General features: G+C 44.6%; 1 protein-coding gene across 1 annotated transcript in view; it reads right to left on the reverse strand.

Annotated features, from left to right (window-relative positions):
* Nucleotides 1-14,545: 14,545 nt before the first annotated feature.
* The window catches only part of slc30a6 (solute carrier family 30 member 6), a 41,366-nt gene continuing 37,284 nt past the window's right edge, over nt 14,546-18,627 (reverse strand). The window contains exon 16 of the mRNA XM_061836498.1: nt 14,546-15,956. Within this exon, the coding sequence (XP_061692482.1) occupies nt 15,456-15,956 (501 nt within the window). The 3' untranslated portion in view covers nt 14,546-15,455. The remainder of the gene's footprint in view (nt 15,957-18,627) is intronic.

The following is an 18,627-nucleotide window of genomic DNA, read 5'->3' on the forward strand; positions in this document are numbered from 1 at the left end:
TTTAAAACGTGCACCGATCTTTGCAACTTTTTTCATTTTTTTTTATTTCTCTGAATGTGTTTCAATCTGCATAAACATTTTTGGCAATATTGACATCCTCAATCAAGAGGAAAATATGGAATTGTATCATTTTCCCCCTTTAAAATTCTGACATTACCATACTACTACATGTTTATTTTGTACTAACAACATAAAAATGCATTTTTAAAATAACATTTCTGTTTCTCACAATTAAAAAGTAATTTGTGTTTATTGGTGTTACACCAATTGGAAAGTACCTAAATATACAAATGATAGGGGAACTATAGCATAATAACTATGTAGTATTAACTTTAAAAATATCAAATCAATGATTATTTGACACTCACACACACACACACACACACACACACACACACACACACACACACACAAATACAAAATAAATAAATAAAATGAATTGCAATTTTACCTTTACTTTAAAAAAACTATTTTTGCCTTTTGCTTTAAAATTGTAAAAAAAATCAAAGTTTAATAAATGTTAAGAGGTCATTTAATGACACGTTCTTATTAATTATTATTACACGGGTTCCAGTCATTAATGAAGATAAATAAGTCATCGTAAAAACAAATAAAAATCAACATTTTATGATTGACATAATCGATCGACTGAAAAACAACAACTTTTTATTGGTTGGAATAATATTATATGATAAAAGCAAGAAGACAAAAATAACATAAAGGTTAGAATTTATAAAATTAAAAGAAATAATAATAAGATGCCAAGCGGCGCCATTTTGTTGCACTTTAGCGAGTTTTGTCACGGCCGACAACGCGCGACGCTCGCCGCTACGTTTTGGAGGCCGCGCGTCGCTAAACGTCGCTCGGCTAGTTTCAAACAAACAAAACGGGAAGTGGAAAAAAAAAAAAAAAAGTCGGTCATCTCGCCACTTGATTGGCGCTCGACGTCTCCCCCCCGCCCGCCGCCGAAGATCGCGTGCAGAATGCAGGCAACGTGGGCCGTGCGAAGAGGAGGGACCCGGCGTGACCTCGGTGGGCGGAGACTCGGCGACCGTCGTCGGCCAAATGTGACGCCGCTAATTGTCGCGCACGGATCGCCGCCGTCGTTGCGATTACCCCGGGCGGCGCCATTTTGACTTTCTTGGCTTTGATCGAACGCCGACGTCCCGTGGGCTGGTTCGGGTGCCCCCCCCCACACACACACAACCGACCCCCGCCGCGACATCAGCGTTCGGCTAGCCTCGTTTTCACCATGCGTACCCAGGAAGTACTTATACTGTGATTGACGGCTCCCCGTCTTACTTCAAAGGCCCCCTCTGAGGAGACCCCCCCCCCCCCCCCCCCACAAAGGAAGCATTTTGGCTTTACGGGCCGCAGGGTCAAAGGGCAACATCGCAGAAAGGAGACAGTTCAATCCACCAAAAAACAAAAAAACAAACTTTCCCTTTGGAAAAAAAAAAAAAAACGAGACGATGGGCAGATAAAAACTGGGAGAAGAAGAAAAGAACGAGAAGAACAAGTCGAACAAGGAAAGAAAAAGAAGACAATTGAGAGGAGAGGAAGACGACACGCGTTGCAAACTTTCAAGTCAGGATTAGTTTGAAGATCTCAAATTAAGCTTCAAACGAGTTTTTGGGTTCCGGACGAGGTTTTCAAGACAGGCTTCGGTTCTATCGTTCCACAAGGGAAAAAAGGCGGGACCGTTCAAAAATGGCGGCCGGCGACCGATCACGCGAGCGGCGAACCGGGGGGGGCCGCTCCGGTCCCGCCTCGGCCGATGGCTCCGAAGCGTCCGAGGGACCGACCGATCGGGGTCCGCTAGGGCCGGCTGATCGCCCGGCGCGGAGGTCAAAGGTCGAGGAAGATTTGCCTTGTGAAAACAAACAAACAAAAATAATCATTGGAGGGTTTTTGCGCGACACGACGTCATTAAAGTGATTATTTTAAACTATGATCCTGATTGATATTTACTGATAATCACAACAGCGGAAGTTCTTTTCCGGTTGATTGACACGTGACATCACCGCCATATCAGAATATTCCCATGTATTATTATTATTATTATGATTATTAATATGCTCAAGAGAAGTTGATTACGACGGGGATTTGAATTTATTTGCTCAATTTCACCTTCTTGTTTTCCTCCTTGTGACACTGATATTAAATTACATTTTTAATTTACTGTTATCACAAGTTGAAGTTTGTTTTCATGTATAATCTGTGCTTTATCCAAATGATTATGTTTTATTTATTTATTTGTATCTTCAACTTATATTTTACATAATCGATATTATCATAAATATTCATCTTTACTGGAGTTTTTTTTAAAATATCATACATTCCCCACTCCCACTCATTTTCAAATTCCATGTTCGCGTGACGAAATATTGTCAAAACAATTCATTGGCGCTTGTTACAAGTTGCACGTATGAGAAATCAAATTTTATTGATAATAATTATCAATCTAAGAGAAGCACTACCCTGCAAATTTTGCTCCCCAACTTTGTTTCAAAGATGCAAAAATTCAGTTTTGCTTTAGTATGGCTTTGCTATGAACGTATTTCTGAATACGTTTACGATTGAGCGTGAACCCCGACAATATTTTGGTTATTAGCCAAACGAGCGGCTCGAGATATGAACGCTGAATTTTAGTCCTCGACTTTTGCCGTCAATCATCAGTACAGAAATGAAGCTTTTTTGTTTTGATGCAACACAAAAAGTCTTCTGCTGATTTGCAAAAAAAAATATTGATGGACGGATGGATGGATGGAATAAATTGGCTTTAACTCATCGACTCACATTAATTTTAATTTTTTTTTATGTGGCCCTTCGCTCTCCAAGTTCGTAAAGTCAACTTTGACGAAATAAAAGTCTTTGAGGATAAGAAAAGACAAAAATGGACCAAAGTCCAGATCCACCATTGAAACTTGTTCAAAACCACTTCCAGTTCCCAAAAGAGGCTTCCCGGCAGAAAATCGCTCGGACGAGAAGCAGCCCCGCGTGCTCGCTTCAAGTTGCCCGTTCTTCACGTTTACCCAAGAACTCACGCAGAAACCCAAAGGCGATCCAACGCCTCGAAACGCTCAGCCAAACCGTTTCGCTCCATCCAAACGAAAGCCAACGTTAGCATTCCAAACCTGACAAACGCCGTCACGGGAATTTTAAAACTTCAAACCACTTCGAGGTTAACACACGGAGCAAATACGTGGCACGTACAAGAAAACGCCGACCTGGTTCTGGCTGGAAAAACACGCTAGCTAGTAAAAGGATAAATAAGTATGCTAGCTGTTCTCTGCTGTAGCTGTTGAGTTTTTTCCCGGCGGGCACTCCGGTTTCCTCCCACATCACAAAAGCATGAAACATTCTAAATTGCCCCTAGGTGTGATTGCGAGTGGAACTGTTTGTCTCGACGTGCCCTGCGATTGGCTGGCGACCAGTTCGGGGTGTACCCCGCCTCCTGCCCGTTGACGGCTGGGAAAGGCTCTGGCACGCCCCGCGACCCTCGTGAGGATAAGCGTCGAAGAAAACGGCCGGATGGATGAAGTATGCTAGCAAGGTAACAGATGAGGACGGCTGCTTTTCATACACTTTGATCAATAATGGTAAAGACATTTTTTTAAAAACCAAATAAAACTATGAATGAGGACAAAATGGCCGCAAGAAAAAAAAAAAAAAATCAGCAAATGCAAATCATCAGAAAATTTTACATTGGACCCTAAAGACATTTTGACATTAAAAGTTTTTCCCAAAAATTACTTTCAATTTTTTTTTTCTGTTTTCAAAGAAACAAGTATGCCCTTTTTGATGATTTTGATCATAGCAGTCAAATTAATTTAATTTTCAGAATGCCTTCACAGTTATTGATCAAATTATATGAAAAAACTATTATGATCAATAATTTAAAATGTTTTTTTTTTTTTTTTTTGGGATAGGATAATGTGGCCCTGCGATTCTTTTGTTTAGTTTTTTTTGGAGATTTCTCAGAAAAATGCTGTTGCTTTAGCCACGCCCCCTCATTAGCATGCCGCAACAGTCGTTAGCGGCGGCATCAAAGTCGTCGTGGGCGCTTTTCCGCCGAGAACGCGCGCACGCACGCACACACGCACGCAGAGCTTTGTGGCCGGCGTACATCTGGCGCAACAGAAGCGCTCCGGCCCAGATAAAAACCCCGCCCTGCCCCGGCCCGGCCCGGCCCGGCCCGCTCAGCGTGCTTGATGACGTGTGATGTAATCGAGGTAACGACGCGGCGTGGGAAGCGAGACGGGCGCAAGAGAAAGAAGCAAGGAGAGAGGAAGAGGAGGGTGAGGAGGAAGAGGAGGACGCGCCGCGACCTCTCCTCGGGGGGGCGGCGGGTGACGGGGTTAAGCAAACAGGTCGCAGCTTTGACAATCGCTTGACAATATTCCCGTCGCTCGGCTAGCGCTCGATGACACCCGCTGTTATTCTAAGGAAGCTGGGAGGGGGCAGGATGCCAGACCCCTTGTGTTAGGCGGACATATTGTATAGCGCTTGCTAACGACGCGATACAGGCTAATGATGACTGACACGGTCATTCCTTGAAATAAATGCAGCCAATGTGATGGTAGCAGTGCTCAATGTGGTAAATAAATCCCGCTGGCTGCACCGATAAACATGCGCGCAAACATAAATGCTATGCTAGCGGACAGAGCCGACATGCTAATAATCGTAACAAATGCTATCTAACAAATTGAGTTGGCGATACTAGTGCATATGCTAATAAACAAGCACAGCGGGTGAGTGATATTTGTTAACGGGCGAATCAATCTAATAAACTGCATCAGGGACGCTGGGATAGCTACGCCGGTAACCATGCTAGTAAACAAACATTCTTTGTTTCTCAGGTGAACGTGCGACTATACATAAACACACCAAGTTAGCATATCTAGTTAACAAGTTAATACATGCAATCAGACCCATCATGTTAGCTACACGAGTGAACATGCCAGAAAACATGCTAATAAACATAACAAAATAATCACATCATTAGCTATGCTCGTGAACACGCTAGTAAATATCATGGATTGTCACAGTTACGTTATCGTCTACATGCAAACAATAAACATACTAAAGGATGCTTTCATTAAATGTCCTGTTAGCTACATAAAAAATATGCTAAAGAGCTATGTTCATGTAAATGATGTTGATAAACATGCTAAAAACGTAACAAGAGTTACAAATACAATAATGAATAAATATGCAAATAAAGAAGTCGTTTGAAATATGTCATGAGCGAAACATGCTAATAAATTCATACATTCTATGAAACGGATCATTTTGGTTCTGCCCAAGAATAATGCTAATAAGAAACGGTGTAATAAACCTTTGGTGTTAGCTTAGCTAACAAACAAGCGGAAGAAATATCTTAATAAACTTATAAAGTGTCGCGCTAGCTATACCAACAAATGAACTCATAAGAAATAACAGCCCGTATGTTGTGTTAGCCATGCTAGTGAGCTTGCTAAAGTAAAGGTTACGTTGGGACATGTTCTGCGCCAGGGTTGCCGAGTCCGTGACGAGGGAAGAGACAGCTCCAAAACCAATCGTGGTCGTGCTGATCTGATTTGTCTGGCCTGCGGTCACATGACGCTTCCGGATGTTTCCCGTTGGACCGCGGACGGACCCGCACGTTCTCCACGACGGCGTTGGAAAAACACGAAAGTTCAAAGAGGGAAACACGAGCCGGAATGCGGTCGGAAGGCTACGCTACGCTAACAGGGCTAACGCCGCTAATGGTCTTTCTGGCTGCTAGCCAAGAGGCGTGCCGCGGTCTTTCCCTCCTCCGGCGCTCGCTTGGCTTCAGGTCTCGGGTGCGCTTCTTTCGATTTGAAAAGCGTTCGTTTGTGGCCTCTCGACAGGTCAACTACATTTTCATTTTTCATCTGTGATTATTGTTTTTAATACGTGGCTAACTGAATAGCTGACTAAGTTAACTGACGGACTGACTGATTTGTGCATGAAGACCCAAGTCCGAGCAGGACTACTACGAGACGTTCTCCAATCGACTCCGGTGATTGGAGAACCTTTGTTGGGCCAAGGCACATATTTCATATTTGAAAAATCTCACGCCTACAAAGTAAACCGCTACAAAAACATGGATACGCCTGTCAATGACGTACTCAATGATTCTAAACTGTACTACAAGGAGCTGTGTTTTACATTTTTGCTCTCATGATGTACGACGTATCACAAAACGTATATAAAGGTCTACGATGTTTTATAATCATATCGCATGTAGTTTCAATATTTCATAATCGCATATTATGTAGTAAAATGGTGGATAAAATGGCTACAATGTCCGAAGCATCCCATAATGTTATACGACGTACTACACAAGGTTGTGAAAAGTGTTTATGTTTAATCTTCCAGGTACGACGTCGACGAATGTTGTGTCCTCATTTGAAGAGACGAGCAAAGATGAAAGAAAGAAACATTAGCGTTATTAGCATTATCTATGTTCTGAGGTCATGGGTCACGTCGGGACGAGAAGCGCAATCATCTTCTCATTTGCATGGAACCACTTCCTCTTGATGGTCCGCTTGCAGTCGCTTCCTGCGGCCGTCTTTCACGTGCGGACTTTTTTTTGGGGGGGGCGGGGGTGTTGCTGATTGCTCGAGTCGCAAGCCGCGCTAGGACTACTCGGACGGATGCTAGCTAGTCAAGTCTGTGCACGCTCGGTTTTCACTGAGCAAAGACAACTTTCTGATTCTAGCGTGCGCCAGCCGGTTTGTCTGCCTGTTAGCCTTTGGATTTTTAAAAAAAATATATTTCCGCAGGGTTCTCAAGAGTTTTTGGAACATCAAAAGAGTCTCCAGGACAGAACCTTGAGGGACGCCCCGGGAAATTGCTCCAGGAAATGTAGCGATCAGTTCAGCGTTTGTTTGTTTGTCCAATCAATTTCGAATCTTCAAACAAGCCAACGTGCTAGCGCGCTAACACCTTTTTGGAAAAACCGCACAACACGCCGGAACTTGAGCCCAGATTCAAAACTGGAACCTCTGCTCTACGTGGCGGCAGGGCTAACCTTTAGGCCACCTTGCTGCGTCCCAGTTGAAGTATTTTCCGCAAAAGGCTTTCGGGCACTCCGGACAGACGCAGCGTTCGGCAGCTGTCAATCAACCAATCAGCTGCAGCAATCTGACCACATAGACAAACATCTGTGTGTGTGTGTGTAGGGATTTAATCGCAATCTGTTTCCAGATGTTTTGGGTATGTGACATCCCCACCAGCACGTTTCGCAAACACGTCACTTGTTTGTTTCCGTTCTTTTGTCGTCTTTTTGTTTGTTTTGGGCGGGAGGACGACGGCGTTTCCTCGGCAACCGTCGCAACTCACATAGCAAATAAAAGCAAAACAAAAACGGATAAGAACGTTGCGCACAAAGTCTGCCCGGTAACAGACGTGTCATCGAAGGCATCTGGAAAGCTTGACAATGAGTGCACGAGGGACACAAATACACACCCACACATTCTTGAAATACATATTTCTGTATATTTATTACGAATATGCAATAATTTTAATTCTAATTCTCACTAATTACTGTCGTGTGTTGGAGCAATTTAGTCTTCCATGTTAGCAAAATTTAATTAGCGCGTGACCAAGTTCAGATTTTTTTTTTGTAACATGATGCATTTTTTATATATTATATATTGTTTTTGTTGTTTTTTATTGTTTTTGTGGTGGGGAGGGCGGGACTAAAATTCCGACAGGACTACTGAGGGATTTTTTCAGGAAAATATATTTTTTTTCCTAAATGAATTTTTGGGTGTGTGCAATATATAACGATTGTCGTAACTTCTCTGAGGACTTTTTTTTTCTTCATAAATTTCAGATTTTTTTTCATCTGGTGACCTCTTATTGAAAAAAAAAGATGACTTTTCTCATAAAAGGATCATTTGTCACAATTTTTTTTCATTTTTTACTGAGAATCGGGACATGCTATCAGACTTTAGTTCATTTTTAAATAATTTGTCATCGCACAGTGCGAAAAAACACAAGGTGACTTTTTTTCTCACAACCATTTTGATTTTGTGATTTAATTTTTTTTTTTTTTTTTAAAGGTCTCAAATTTTAACTTCATCGTGTTTAATGATCACTCGTTGCCATTGACGGAGAACCGCACGTTTTTTATTTTCTTTTTTGTCGTTTTCTTCGTTTAAACGTGTACTCGATCGCGGAGTGTCGTTTTTTTTGGGACTAGTAAGGCATTTTTTTGTGAGGAAAATGTTATTTGTTATTATTATTATTATAAAAATATATATTGTCGTAACTTTTCTGAGGGCTTTTTTTTTTCATAAATTACAGATTTTTTGATCTGGTGACCTCTTATTGGGAAAAAAAGATGACTTTTTTCATAAAAGGATCGTTTGTAGCAATTTTAACTTTATTGATGACTCCACCCCCCTCCCTGATGTTTTTGGTCATAAATTGACTTCCTGTAACAGTTGTGACATTATTTTTGTAACGAGGTGACAATTCCAACATGTTTAAAAAGTTTTCACAATACACATTTTTACTCTCACGATATGCAATATCCCAAAATATTCTCGAGTGATCCCCAGAGATGAAAGAGCGCAAAGACTTTGTCGATGTAGGCGCTGCTAACTTTTTCTTATACGGAAGAAAAAATGAAGACTTGTCGAAATTCTGAATTTAATTTTCTAACGTGATGACTTTTTTTTTTCCCCCTCAGATGATTCTGTTTTATTATTAGCATAAAAAAAGACAACTCAATTCTAATGTTTTGTTGCTAGCATTTTTTTGTTTTTGTTTTTTTAACCCGATTTTTCATTTTTCCCACTCACAATCGGGACAAAAAGTTGTAATCATTTTTCACAAAGTGACATATTTTCTCGCAACCATTGTGATTTTATGATTTTTTTTTTTTTCAAGGTCTCAAATTGTGACTTCATCGTGTTTAGGGATCGCTCGTTGCCATTGACGGAGAACCGCGCGTTTTGGTCGTTTTCTTCGTCCGAACGTGTACTTGAGTGTCGTTTTTTTTTTGTTTTTTTTTTTTGGGGGGGGGGGGGGGGGCAGGCGATGACTTGGGTGGGCGCGGCCGGCCTAACGAGATCGCGTCGCCGGGCCGCCTCGCAGCTGCGCTAATCGCCCCCGACGGCTCCGCACAATAGAAGTGCGCGCGTGTGCCAGCCGGTTGAATGAAACAAGATGGCGGCCGCTGGAGCGTCGAACGAGAGGTCAGCGGGTGTGTGTCTGCGTGCGCGTGCGTGTGTGTGTGTGTGTGAGATCCTGAAAAACAAACTGAAAAGAACAAAAGAGCAGCGAGCGCACACACGGATCGGACCTTTGGCGGAGCGAGCGGCCGCGAAGCCCCAAAAAGTACTCGAGGCGGACAAAATGGTGGCCGGGAGAGGTTGCCATGACGACGGCGGCCCGTGACCCCGCCTCCGCCGCGGTCGTCGACGCTCGGAGGGGACCCCGGTCGCGGTCCCGGTTCTGGTTTGCGACGCGGCTCGGTTCCCGTTCAAGGCAAGTCGATTTCTAGTTTTGACGCTTTCCTCGGCGTTAGCATTAGCGCTGGTGTTAGCCTTCGATTTTTGGCTAACAAAGGAATTTGCCGTAATGAATGAAAAATGAGCAAAAAAAAAAAAAAAAAAAGACAGAAATGAGTTAGCCACAAATTGTGGGGGGGGGGAGGATAATAATAATGTTTTGTTTTTATTCCTGTTTTTGTTTTGGACCAGTCTATTTCCTGGAAACACAATATGGGATGGTGTAAATACTTCTGATCGAATGTGAGAGTAAAATATACACCGACTTGCATGTTCAACATTATTTCAATAAGCAGCGAGCAGATATTTTGTGTGTACAGCACGATGACAAATAATTGAGAACTATTTTACTGTCGACAATTTCCTTTGATTTTGCTACCTTGAATTGATTTATTTGGCTTTTGCTTTGGTTTTTTTTTTGTGTTAAAGGTCACCTCAAATATGACAGCGTTTACATGATTACTAAAAAAAAAAAAAAAGCTAAATTGTGGGAAGTCTCGGAAGGGTCGCAATGTTTTTTTGGGGTTTTTTTTTTTTTTTTCAACCCACCCCCTCACTTTTCCACATTTTGGGATGCTTCCATTTCCAATATGTAAATGTTGAGTATTCCATTTAATGTTATGCACTTCTTCCAAAACAAAATACTGTAAACGTTATTTTACATATTTGCTTTCTGTTTAAAAGCTTGAAGGTGAAAATCTAAATTGCAATATGAAGGTGATTGTCACCCTCGCTTCCACTATTTTCATAATAATTCTGCGTTTAGTCACGCCGTGAAATTCACTTTACAGACATGTGCATAAGAATATGTGCTCATTTCTTTCAATTTGTGCGTAATATTCAAACGCACACTTTAAAAAAATCAATTCTCACCTCCCTTCATTTTTACAACTCATTAAGAAAAGAAATGAAATAAAAAAAGATATTCGACATCAACTGAAGTGTATTATTACAACGTTATTTTATGTCTTGCGTATTGTTTTATGTATTCCACAAATTGACGTCAAATCCAAAGACAAAATGGGGACGAAGCGAATACGACGACTACGAGTGATGATGATAAGAATAATTTCACAGTTGACAGCACATGGAAAATTATTCATATTTGTATTATGAAGTATGCAGACCCGATCTTATCCCGTTTCATTTCTATATTTTTTTATTATGATTTTCGTGATTTAGTGGAACTCGAAATGATTTTGCGTCCTTTGAAAAGCGTCGAAGAGTCCCGCTTGAAAATATGATAAAATTTGCTCACGACGGCGTCATCGTTGTTTTGTCATATCAACAAAATATGAATTCCGCACTTGAAGCCATCGCGTCGAAACCGCTGATTGGAAATTGTTTGAAAACATTTTGCAATAAACGCATTTTGACACTAAAAATACAAGCGTGGAGCAAGACTAAGCCTTTTGTGAACCTGTACAAATAAATGAATAAATACATAATGAAAAAAAATAAAATTAAAGTTTATGAAATGAGGTTGAAATGAGATGAAATGAGTGAAGAGGAAAAAAATGATTGCGATTATAATCACGATTTGTTGCTTGCGATATTGTGCAAACGACGATTGGAGCACATTGAACACATCTTTGATCCATATTTGATTGCGATTATTGAAAGAATTCGGGAATCGAACGCCGTCAGAGTCACGATAGACCGTCGTCCGATTGGCCGCCGTCGACACGATCGAATACCGCAAATCGTTCGGCACGACCGTTTTTAACCGCTCGGCGGCGGAATAATTGTCATCATTATTATAACGATGACGATTATTATTATCGATCACGTCTGGTGGATTTAATAATGTGAGGTTTACGAGCACGGACACGCGAGTGTGTGCGCGTTAGCACTTTAGCTACTGCGGCTAATGTTGTGTAAACACGTTGAACGAGGTCAGCCGACGCGTATGCGCTCGCACGCCGGGGACACAAAAACGGGCGAGACGCGGTACACGCACGCAAAGTGGACTGCAGATCATGTCGTGTGTGTGTGTATATACACAAATGTACTACAAATATACAAAAATATCCTGTGTGTGTGTGTGTGTGTATATAAATATCTGTGTGTGCATGTGTGTACATCTCGGTGGCCTCGTTATTTAACGAACACGACACAGCAAATTCTCTACTATCGCACGCACGCAAACGATGTAAACGATGACTTTTTTTAAAAAAAATGTTTTCGATATATTTTTATAGCTTTCAAAGCGTCTTCGCTTTTGTTCACGCTTGCGCGGGACAACCAAAACTTTAGCCAACGAGCGCGCAAAAGCACGTCACGTTGACGGACGCGTGACATGCTTGATGGCCCCGCCCCAACTAGGAAGTGAGGACGTTTGGGACCTCGTGATTGGTTGAGCGCGAGACCCGAGTCAAAATCATTTTTCCCGGTCTTTATTTCGGGACCGCCTTTCGTTTTTCTCACGCGTTGTTAATGAAACAGCGGCCTCACAGTTCTGAGGTCCCGGGTTCAATACCGGCACTCCGTGTGTGGAGTTTGCATGTTCTCCCCGTGCCTGCGTGGCTTTTCCCCGGGTGGGCACTGCGTTTTCCTCCCACATCCCCAAAACATGCAACATTAATCAGACACTAAATTGCCCCGAGGTGTGATTGTGGGTGTGGCTTGATCTGCCCTGGGATTGGCTGGCGACCAGTTCAGGGTGCACCCCGCCTCCTGCCCGTCGACAGCTGGGATCGGCTCCGGCACTCCCCGCGACCCTCGTGAGGATTAGCGGCTATGAAACAAAACTCGGATTGGCTGCTCACTTTTTGAATACGCCGGGGGCGGGGCTAGCGGTGGCCCACCGCCCCCCTACTGGTCATTTCCCGAAAACGTCTTTGTGAGTTCTCGGGACGAGAGACGTCGCCGAAACGGTCGCAAATGACGACGAAATGACGGCAAAACACTGCGCCGCGTTCCTCCTCCGAGGCGGCGGCCATCTTAGCGTCCCGAGACCCGCGCGCCTTTTCATTGGTTGGACGCCCCCCCCCCCGCCCCAGGCTGTTGTGCATGTATGGAAACACGCGTCACCTCAATTGCCCCGTTCGTGCTCGACGCTTGACGGCGAGCCCGTCGTCGTTAACGCGCGCGCGATGCTAAAAATGGACTCGCGCGAACATATGCTAATAGCGCGACGGAAAACAGTCAACGTGGATGTTTGCATTTTTAATGATTAACTGCCATCAACAAGACTCGTTAACGCTGACTTGGGGCATCACACACACGCACAAGGACACAAACATAAACGCACACACACACGCGCCGCGCCGTGCTGTGCTAAGCGAAGAGGCGTGGACGTGTCAAACAACGTCAACGTCAAAGTCAGACGAGCTCAAACTCGACTCGTTGGCGCCGCCCTGGTGCGGGGACGCGCGCACACAAGCGTTGTCTTCTGCGCTTAGCTCGCATTTACCAGCGCGGTGGTCGTGACAACTTCGTGGCTGCAGGGGGAGCACTTCGAGCAAACGCGCGTGAATGGCGCCTGTTTGCGGTGTTGGCGGCCATTTGACGAGCGCGTTTACACATTTCATTTAACACAACCTAAATGAACAAACACACAGCGCACATAAATCACGCCCAATATTCATAGACATACAGATATGGACGCACAATCATCCGCATACTTACAGCGCAAAGTTTGTGTGTTTTCGAACGCTCCCGCAACTTCCCGAGCGTTTCCATAATTGTTTGATTTTTACTGTATTGGTGCTCATCCATGTCATAGGGCACGGGTGTCAAACTCAAGGCCCCGGGGGCCAGATCCGGCCCGCCACATGATTTTACGTGGGCCGCGACGCCAAATCGATAGTGTCAATTTCCACGATCCTCGTAAAAAAATCGGGAGCAAAATTTCAAATTGTCATAATTGGTAAAGTTGAGATATTACAAGCATTTGTGTGTTACCAAACATGAATAGTTGAAAAAAAAAATGTTACCCTTGACTTCTGATTCCAAAACTAGTTCATAAATTGATGATGTGAATATGATGAGACGATTCAATATTTTTGTTTTACAGTCGTAACGGCACTCTGAGGGAAACCGGAACCACAATGTGGCCCGCGAGAAAAATGAGTTTGACACCTCTATGAAATATGGAGTTAAAATATACAGCAAAAGCTCATTTACATATTCCCATATTCATGAGTCTAATGAGTGGCAGATGATTGGCGCTTGCTTTAATTTCCGGTCGGTACTTCCGTGTAGAGAAGAAAAGAAAAAAAAACTATATCAATACTACTATATGAAGATAATTCAGCGATTGGATTCAAATGTGCCGTGCACGATAGCGACGCAGAGTAAATGTTTTTTTGTGGAGGCGATCAATAACGTCATGTATACTATCACATTATTACGAATAAAAATGACATTCTAGAAAGAAAAGAGAATCACAATATGAATCAAGAACATCATGATGCATTTTCCATGACAGTTGTAAATATATTGTACATGAATATTTGAGCCATCCATTTTCTTCACTGCTTATCCTCACAAGGGTCGCAGGGAGCGCTGGAGCCTATCCCAGCTGTCAACGGGCAGGAGGCGGGGTACACCCAGAACTGGTCGCCAGCCAATCACAGGGCACATTGAGACAAACAGCCGCACTCACAATCACACCTCGGGGCAATTTAGAGTGTCCGATTAATGTTGCATGTTTTTTGGGATGTGGGAGGAAAACGGAGTGCTCACCCGGGGAAAACCCAAGCGGGTACGGGGAGAACATGCAAAATCCATATACAGGCGGAGCCGGGATCAAACTCGGGTCCTCAGAACTGTGAGGCCAACGCTTTACCAGCTGATCCATATTTGATATCAACTGTAAAAGCTCAAGTTGATGGACCGAAGTGAGTCATCTGGGATTTTGGCACCCCCTAGCGGCAAAGTAATACAGCACAACAAGGGGGAAAAACACGATCTGGAAGAACAACAAGCACGTGACGTGCCGATTCCAGCACACGACACCAAAAATGTATCTAGACGGCACCTCTTAGCACTCCAGTGCCCAAAAAGCTTTATTTACAAAGCCTCGCACACAAATTCATACACCGATATGACGCGTCGGCCTAAAACAACAAGAGCTAAAATATAAAATAATCCGTTCCAGAAAAGTTGCATTGTGACAGCCCTTCACAAATACTACAGTATTAAGTATTGTAATTCAGATAAATTTTCTTCCAGTATTTATACATACATATACTGTATTTATTGTTTGAACCATAAAAGGGAGAAAAAAATAAGCTAGTCAAATCAGCCAAACACTCGATTCTCAGAATTTTTGCACCGAATTGGGGAAAGAAAAAAAAAAAAAATCTCTATTGGTCAGGTTCAGGTTTTCAGTGCGTTTCAATCCCCTCCACCCCCATCAAATGATCATAAACGTTCAGAAATGATCCGTAAGGCACTGCAAGTTAATACGGAATCAAATCCCGATACGACGACAAGGATTGCCATGACAACAGGGGAGCAGGCGTCGATACCGAATCGCAACACCGTGGGATGACGTCACGGAAACGCATTGATATGGAATCGCGTCATGTTACAGAGGAAGTTGATGATACCGAATCGCGAAAGCGTGGAATTGCGCTACCGAATTACATCTTGAATACAACCGAATCGCGTGATGATGCAGAACCGTTCTGTGGTACTGAATCACACAACGACCGAGAGACGATACGGAACCGGGCTGCGGAAACACGCAAGGGTGAACCCGCTGCTGATAACTCAAAAAAATAACATGTCTAGCAGGTAAAACGTTAAATATGGTTTATTACCTCTTGCAGGGAATTTTAAGGTATAACAATTTTTACACTTACAAAATGAAAGCCAGGTGTTGTCTTCCAAAATCAACATAAAAAAAAAAAAAAACCCCTGTGGAACATCTGCAAGGTCCTCAAAAGTTCTGATTGGTCCATCGTATCGTATTCATTTCGGGGTGTAATGTCTGTGGTGGTGGACGGCACCCCAAAAGTTCCTGTAGTCGTGCGAGGACACCGACCGGGTCCCGTCAGCGCCGGCCAGTCCTGGCACGCGGAAGCCCGGGAGAGCGCCGGCGTAGGCCGGGCCCCCGTAGGGTCCGCGGGGGCCCTGGTGTGCGGCCGCCGTGAGCAGCACAGGTTGAACGTTCCTGCCCGGCGTTTCAAAGGAGAACTCTGGCGGCGGGCTGCTGGGCTTGGAGGGCGTCGAGGTCACGCGCTCCGACTGCGGCGGCGGCAGAGAGGAAAGGCCGACGAAACCTTCGGCGGCGACGGCTGGGGGCGGGGCGGAGGAGGGGGACAGCGCTCCGGTGAGGAGGGGCCTCGTCCAGTCGTCTTTGAAGATCTGCACCGTCAGCGTGGACACCAGCGGCAGCAAACGATTGGTCACGTGCGCCAGCACTAGCTGCTCGTTGGCGTCCCGGCGGATTCGCACGTGGGCGGAACCGGCCTGGAAACATGCCAGCCGGACAACGTTAGGTACAACACGCGGGCAGATATTTATTTCACACCAGTCATGCTTGTCAACGCGCTAATCAGAATCAGATTTATTGGCCAAGTACGTGAACAACACAGGAGGAATTTGTCTCCGGTAGTTGGAGCCGCTCTGGTACCGCAGACGCTGAGTACGGCAGAAGACTTTTTTTTAAACCTGCAGTTGTGCAAAGGGTGCAGAGTCTTCTCACGCTTAGAGCAGTTAGAATGGCCGTTAGCCTGATAGTCCAGTGACGATTGTCCAAGGGTGGCAAGCGAGTATGCCGTTTAAAACGTTTAGGACTTCTAATTGCGCCAGCAGGATGTGACAACCGACTCGAAGCAGAAAACTGGCAGCATGTTCCTGTGAAATTGTAAGGTAGCTGTTCAAAAATGTTATTGCAAGAGGGAGGAAGCTATTAGAATGCCTCCTAGTTTTAGTTTTTCATTGTTCGGTAGTGCCTACCCGAGGGAAGGAGCTGGAAGAGCTGGAGGATCAGGATGTGGACGGTCCGAAAGGATCCTGGCTTGCACTTGTAGTCGTTCGGGTGGCGTGCAAGTCCTCAAGGGTGGGTAGGGCGGTGCCGACAATCCATTCAGTGATTTTGACTGTCCGTTGCAGGTTGAGTTTGTCTTTTTTTTTTCCAGCCCCGAACCAGACTCTGATGGAGTAATACAGTACTGATTCACAGAGCGCTGTGTAGAACCGTCTCAGCAGGTCTTGTGGAAGTCCGTGCTTCTTCAGAAGCTGCAAAAACTACATTCTTTCATTTCCAGGCTTTTTTGAGGATGGAGTTGATGATTGTCTCCCACTTGAGGTCCTGTGCGACTGTAATTCCTAAGAACACGATGGTGTCGACAGTTGACACGAGACCGTTGGACAGAGTCAGGGCAGCTGTGGTGATGGATGTCTCCTGAAGTCCAAAATCATCTCGAAAGTCTTTAGTGCGTTCACTTCCAGGTTGTGTCGGCCACACCAGAGCTCCAGCCTTTTCACATTTCACATCCCGTTGATACGCAGACTCGTCACATTCTTTGATGAGCCTGATGATTGTGGTGTCACCTGCAAAGTTCAAGAGTTTGACAGCGATATGACTCGCCTGGTGATTATCAAAGCCCGGTAACGCTACAGCTCGATAAGGGAGGCGTTTGCAAAGGGAGGTCTCACTGAAGCACAGGCCGGCAAGCGTCCAGTCTTTGCTGGTCCTTATCAGGAGATGAAACGTGTCTATTTTCGTTGGGAAGGGAGTGTAGATTCGTAAGGTGAATCGACGGGAGAGCCAGTCCGTGTCCTCTTCTGCCCAGTTTCAGTTGGGTTCCAGTTCCTGCCCTCCCTGCGCTGGCGGTGCTGCCTCCACGCTCCCTACACCTAAGACTGCTCTGGTGATTAACCCGGGGAAATGACTCAGCGAGACTCGCAGACGGGTATGGAGTCTTCCCTTGTTATACCTGAGTCTAGAGTCGACATAGCCAAGACGACAACACGGGTAGGTCTCAGTGAAGCACAGGGCGGCAAACGTCCAAAGTCTTTGCTGGTCCTTATCAGGAAATGATCCAGGTCTATTTCGTTGGGAAGGGAGCGTAGATTCTGGAGCTGAAACGATGGGAGCACCAGTTTGTGTCCTCTCCTGCAAAGTTTTACTTGGATTCCGGTTCTGCCTCCACGCTCCATACACCGAAGACGCTGTTGCCGTCGCCGCTCCGGTGAGAAACCCGAGGAAATGATTCACCAAGACTGCCGGATGGGTAACAAGTCTTCCCCTGTGTATCTGAGTCCAGAGTCAACCGGATAACTCAACAACGTAGACAATACTAGGGAGCGCCATACCGAGACGACAACACAAGTCGGCGCCATCTTGGATACCATCCCCGTAGCACCATCTCATGTCACTTTGTTACATGTCACATGATTAGACAGCAACGTTTTACATTTTTACATATCACAGGTTCCACGTTACACATCACTCACTACATGTTGTATGTCACCAGGTACAGGTACACCGTTGTTACGTTTCCATGTTGTTCCATGTCATGTGTTACTCGTTTCAAGTCCCACGTTACACAACTGTTCTCATTCAGCTGACATACTCTGGCGTAATTTATGATTCCTTGGTCATTTTTCTGAACACAGGAATGATACAAAACTTTTTTTTTTTTTCCATTAATGCTCCGTGCTTGGGTGAAGCCACCAATGATCACACAATTGTGTTGCATCTTTTGAAGTTCTGATGGCAGCCAGTTTTTCCGAGCGTGTACCGCCCCCTTCAACACGAGGGATAGCTTGTAGTCTTTTTGCTGTCGTTATGGACGAGCCGCTATTATCTGTGTTGGTACGGCTGCCCATTCTTCTTGGGCCGTCCCGTATGAAGCGTGCGCCTGAGATCTCCCCCGAGCGGCCCGACGACGATTAGGTCGGGAAACCGAGACGGCCGCTCCGCAACCTTCACTCGATTGTGCCGTAGCCAGTCACAGGTCGACTCTTTTGTTTGGGATCATTTCGGCGTCGGAACATCCGAGTCTGTCAGCGCAGCTTCCGAGTCTGAGCCGATGAGTGCAAATTTTCCCCTCTCTCAAATTTTTTGGTAACAGTCGGCATTTGCCAGCAGGTTTTTCGTGCCTTCGTCCCTAAAACATCAGCAATCCACCTC

The sequence above is a fragment of the Syngnathoides biaculeatus genome, chromosome 12 (assembly GCF_019802595.1).
Source record: "Syngnathoides biaculeatus isolate LvHL_M chromosome 12, ASM1980259v1, whole genome shotgun sequence".
In the NCBI taxonomy this organism is placed as follows: Eukaryota; Metazoa; Chordata; class Actinopteri; order Syngnathiformes; family Syngnathidae; genus Syngnathoides; species Syngnathoides biaculeatus.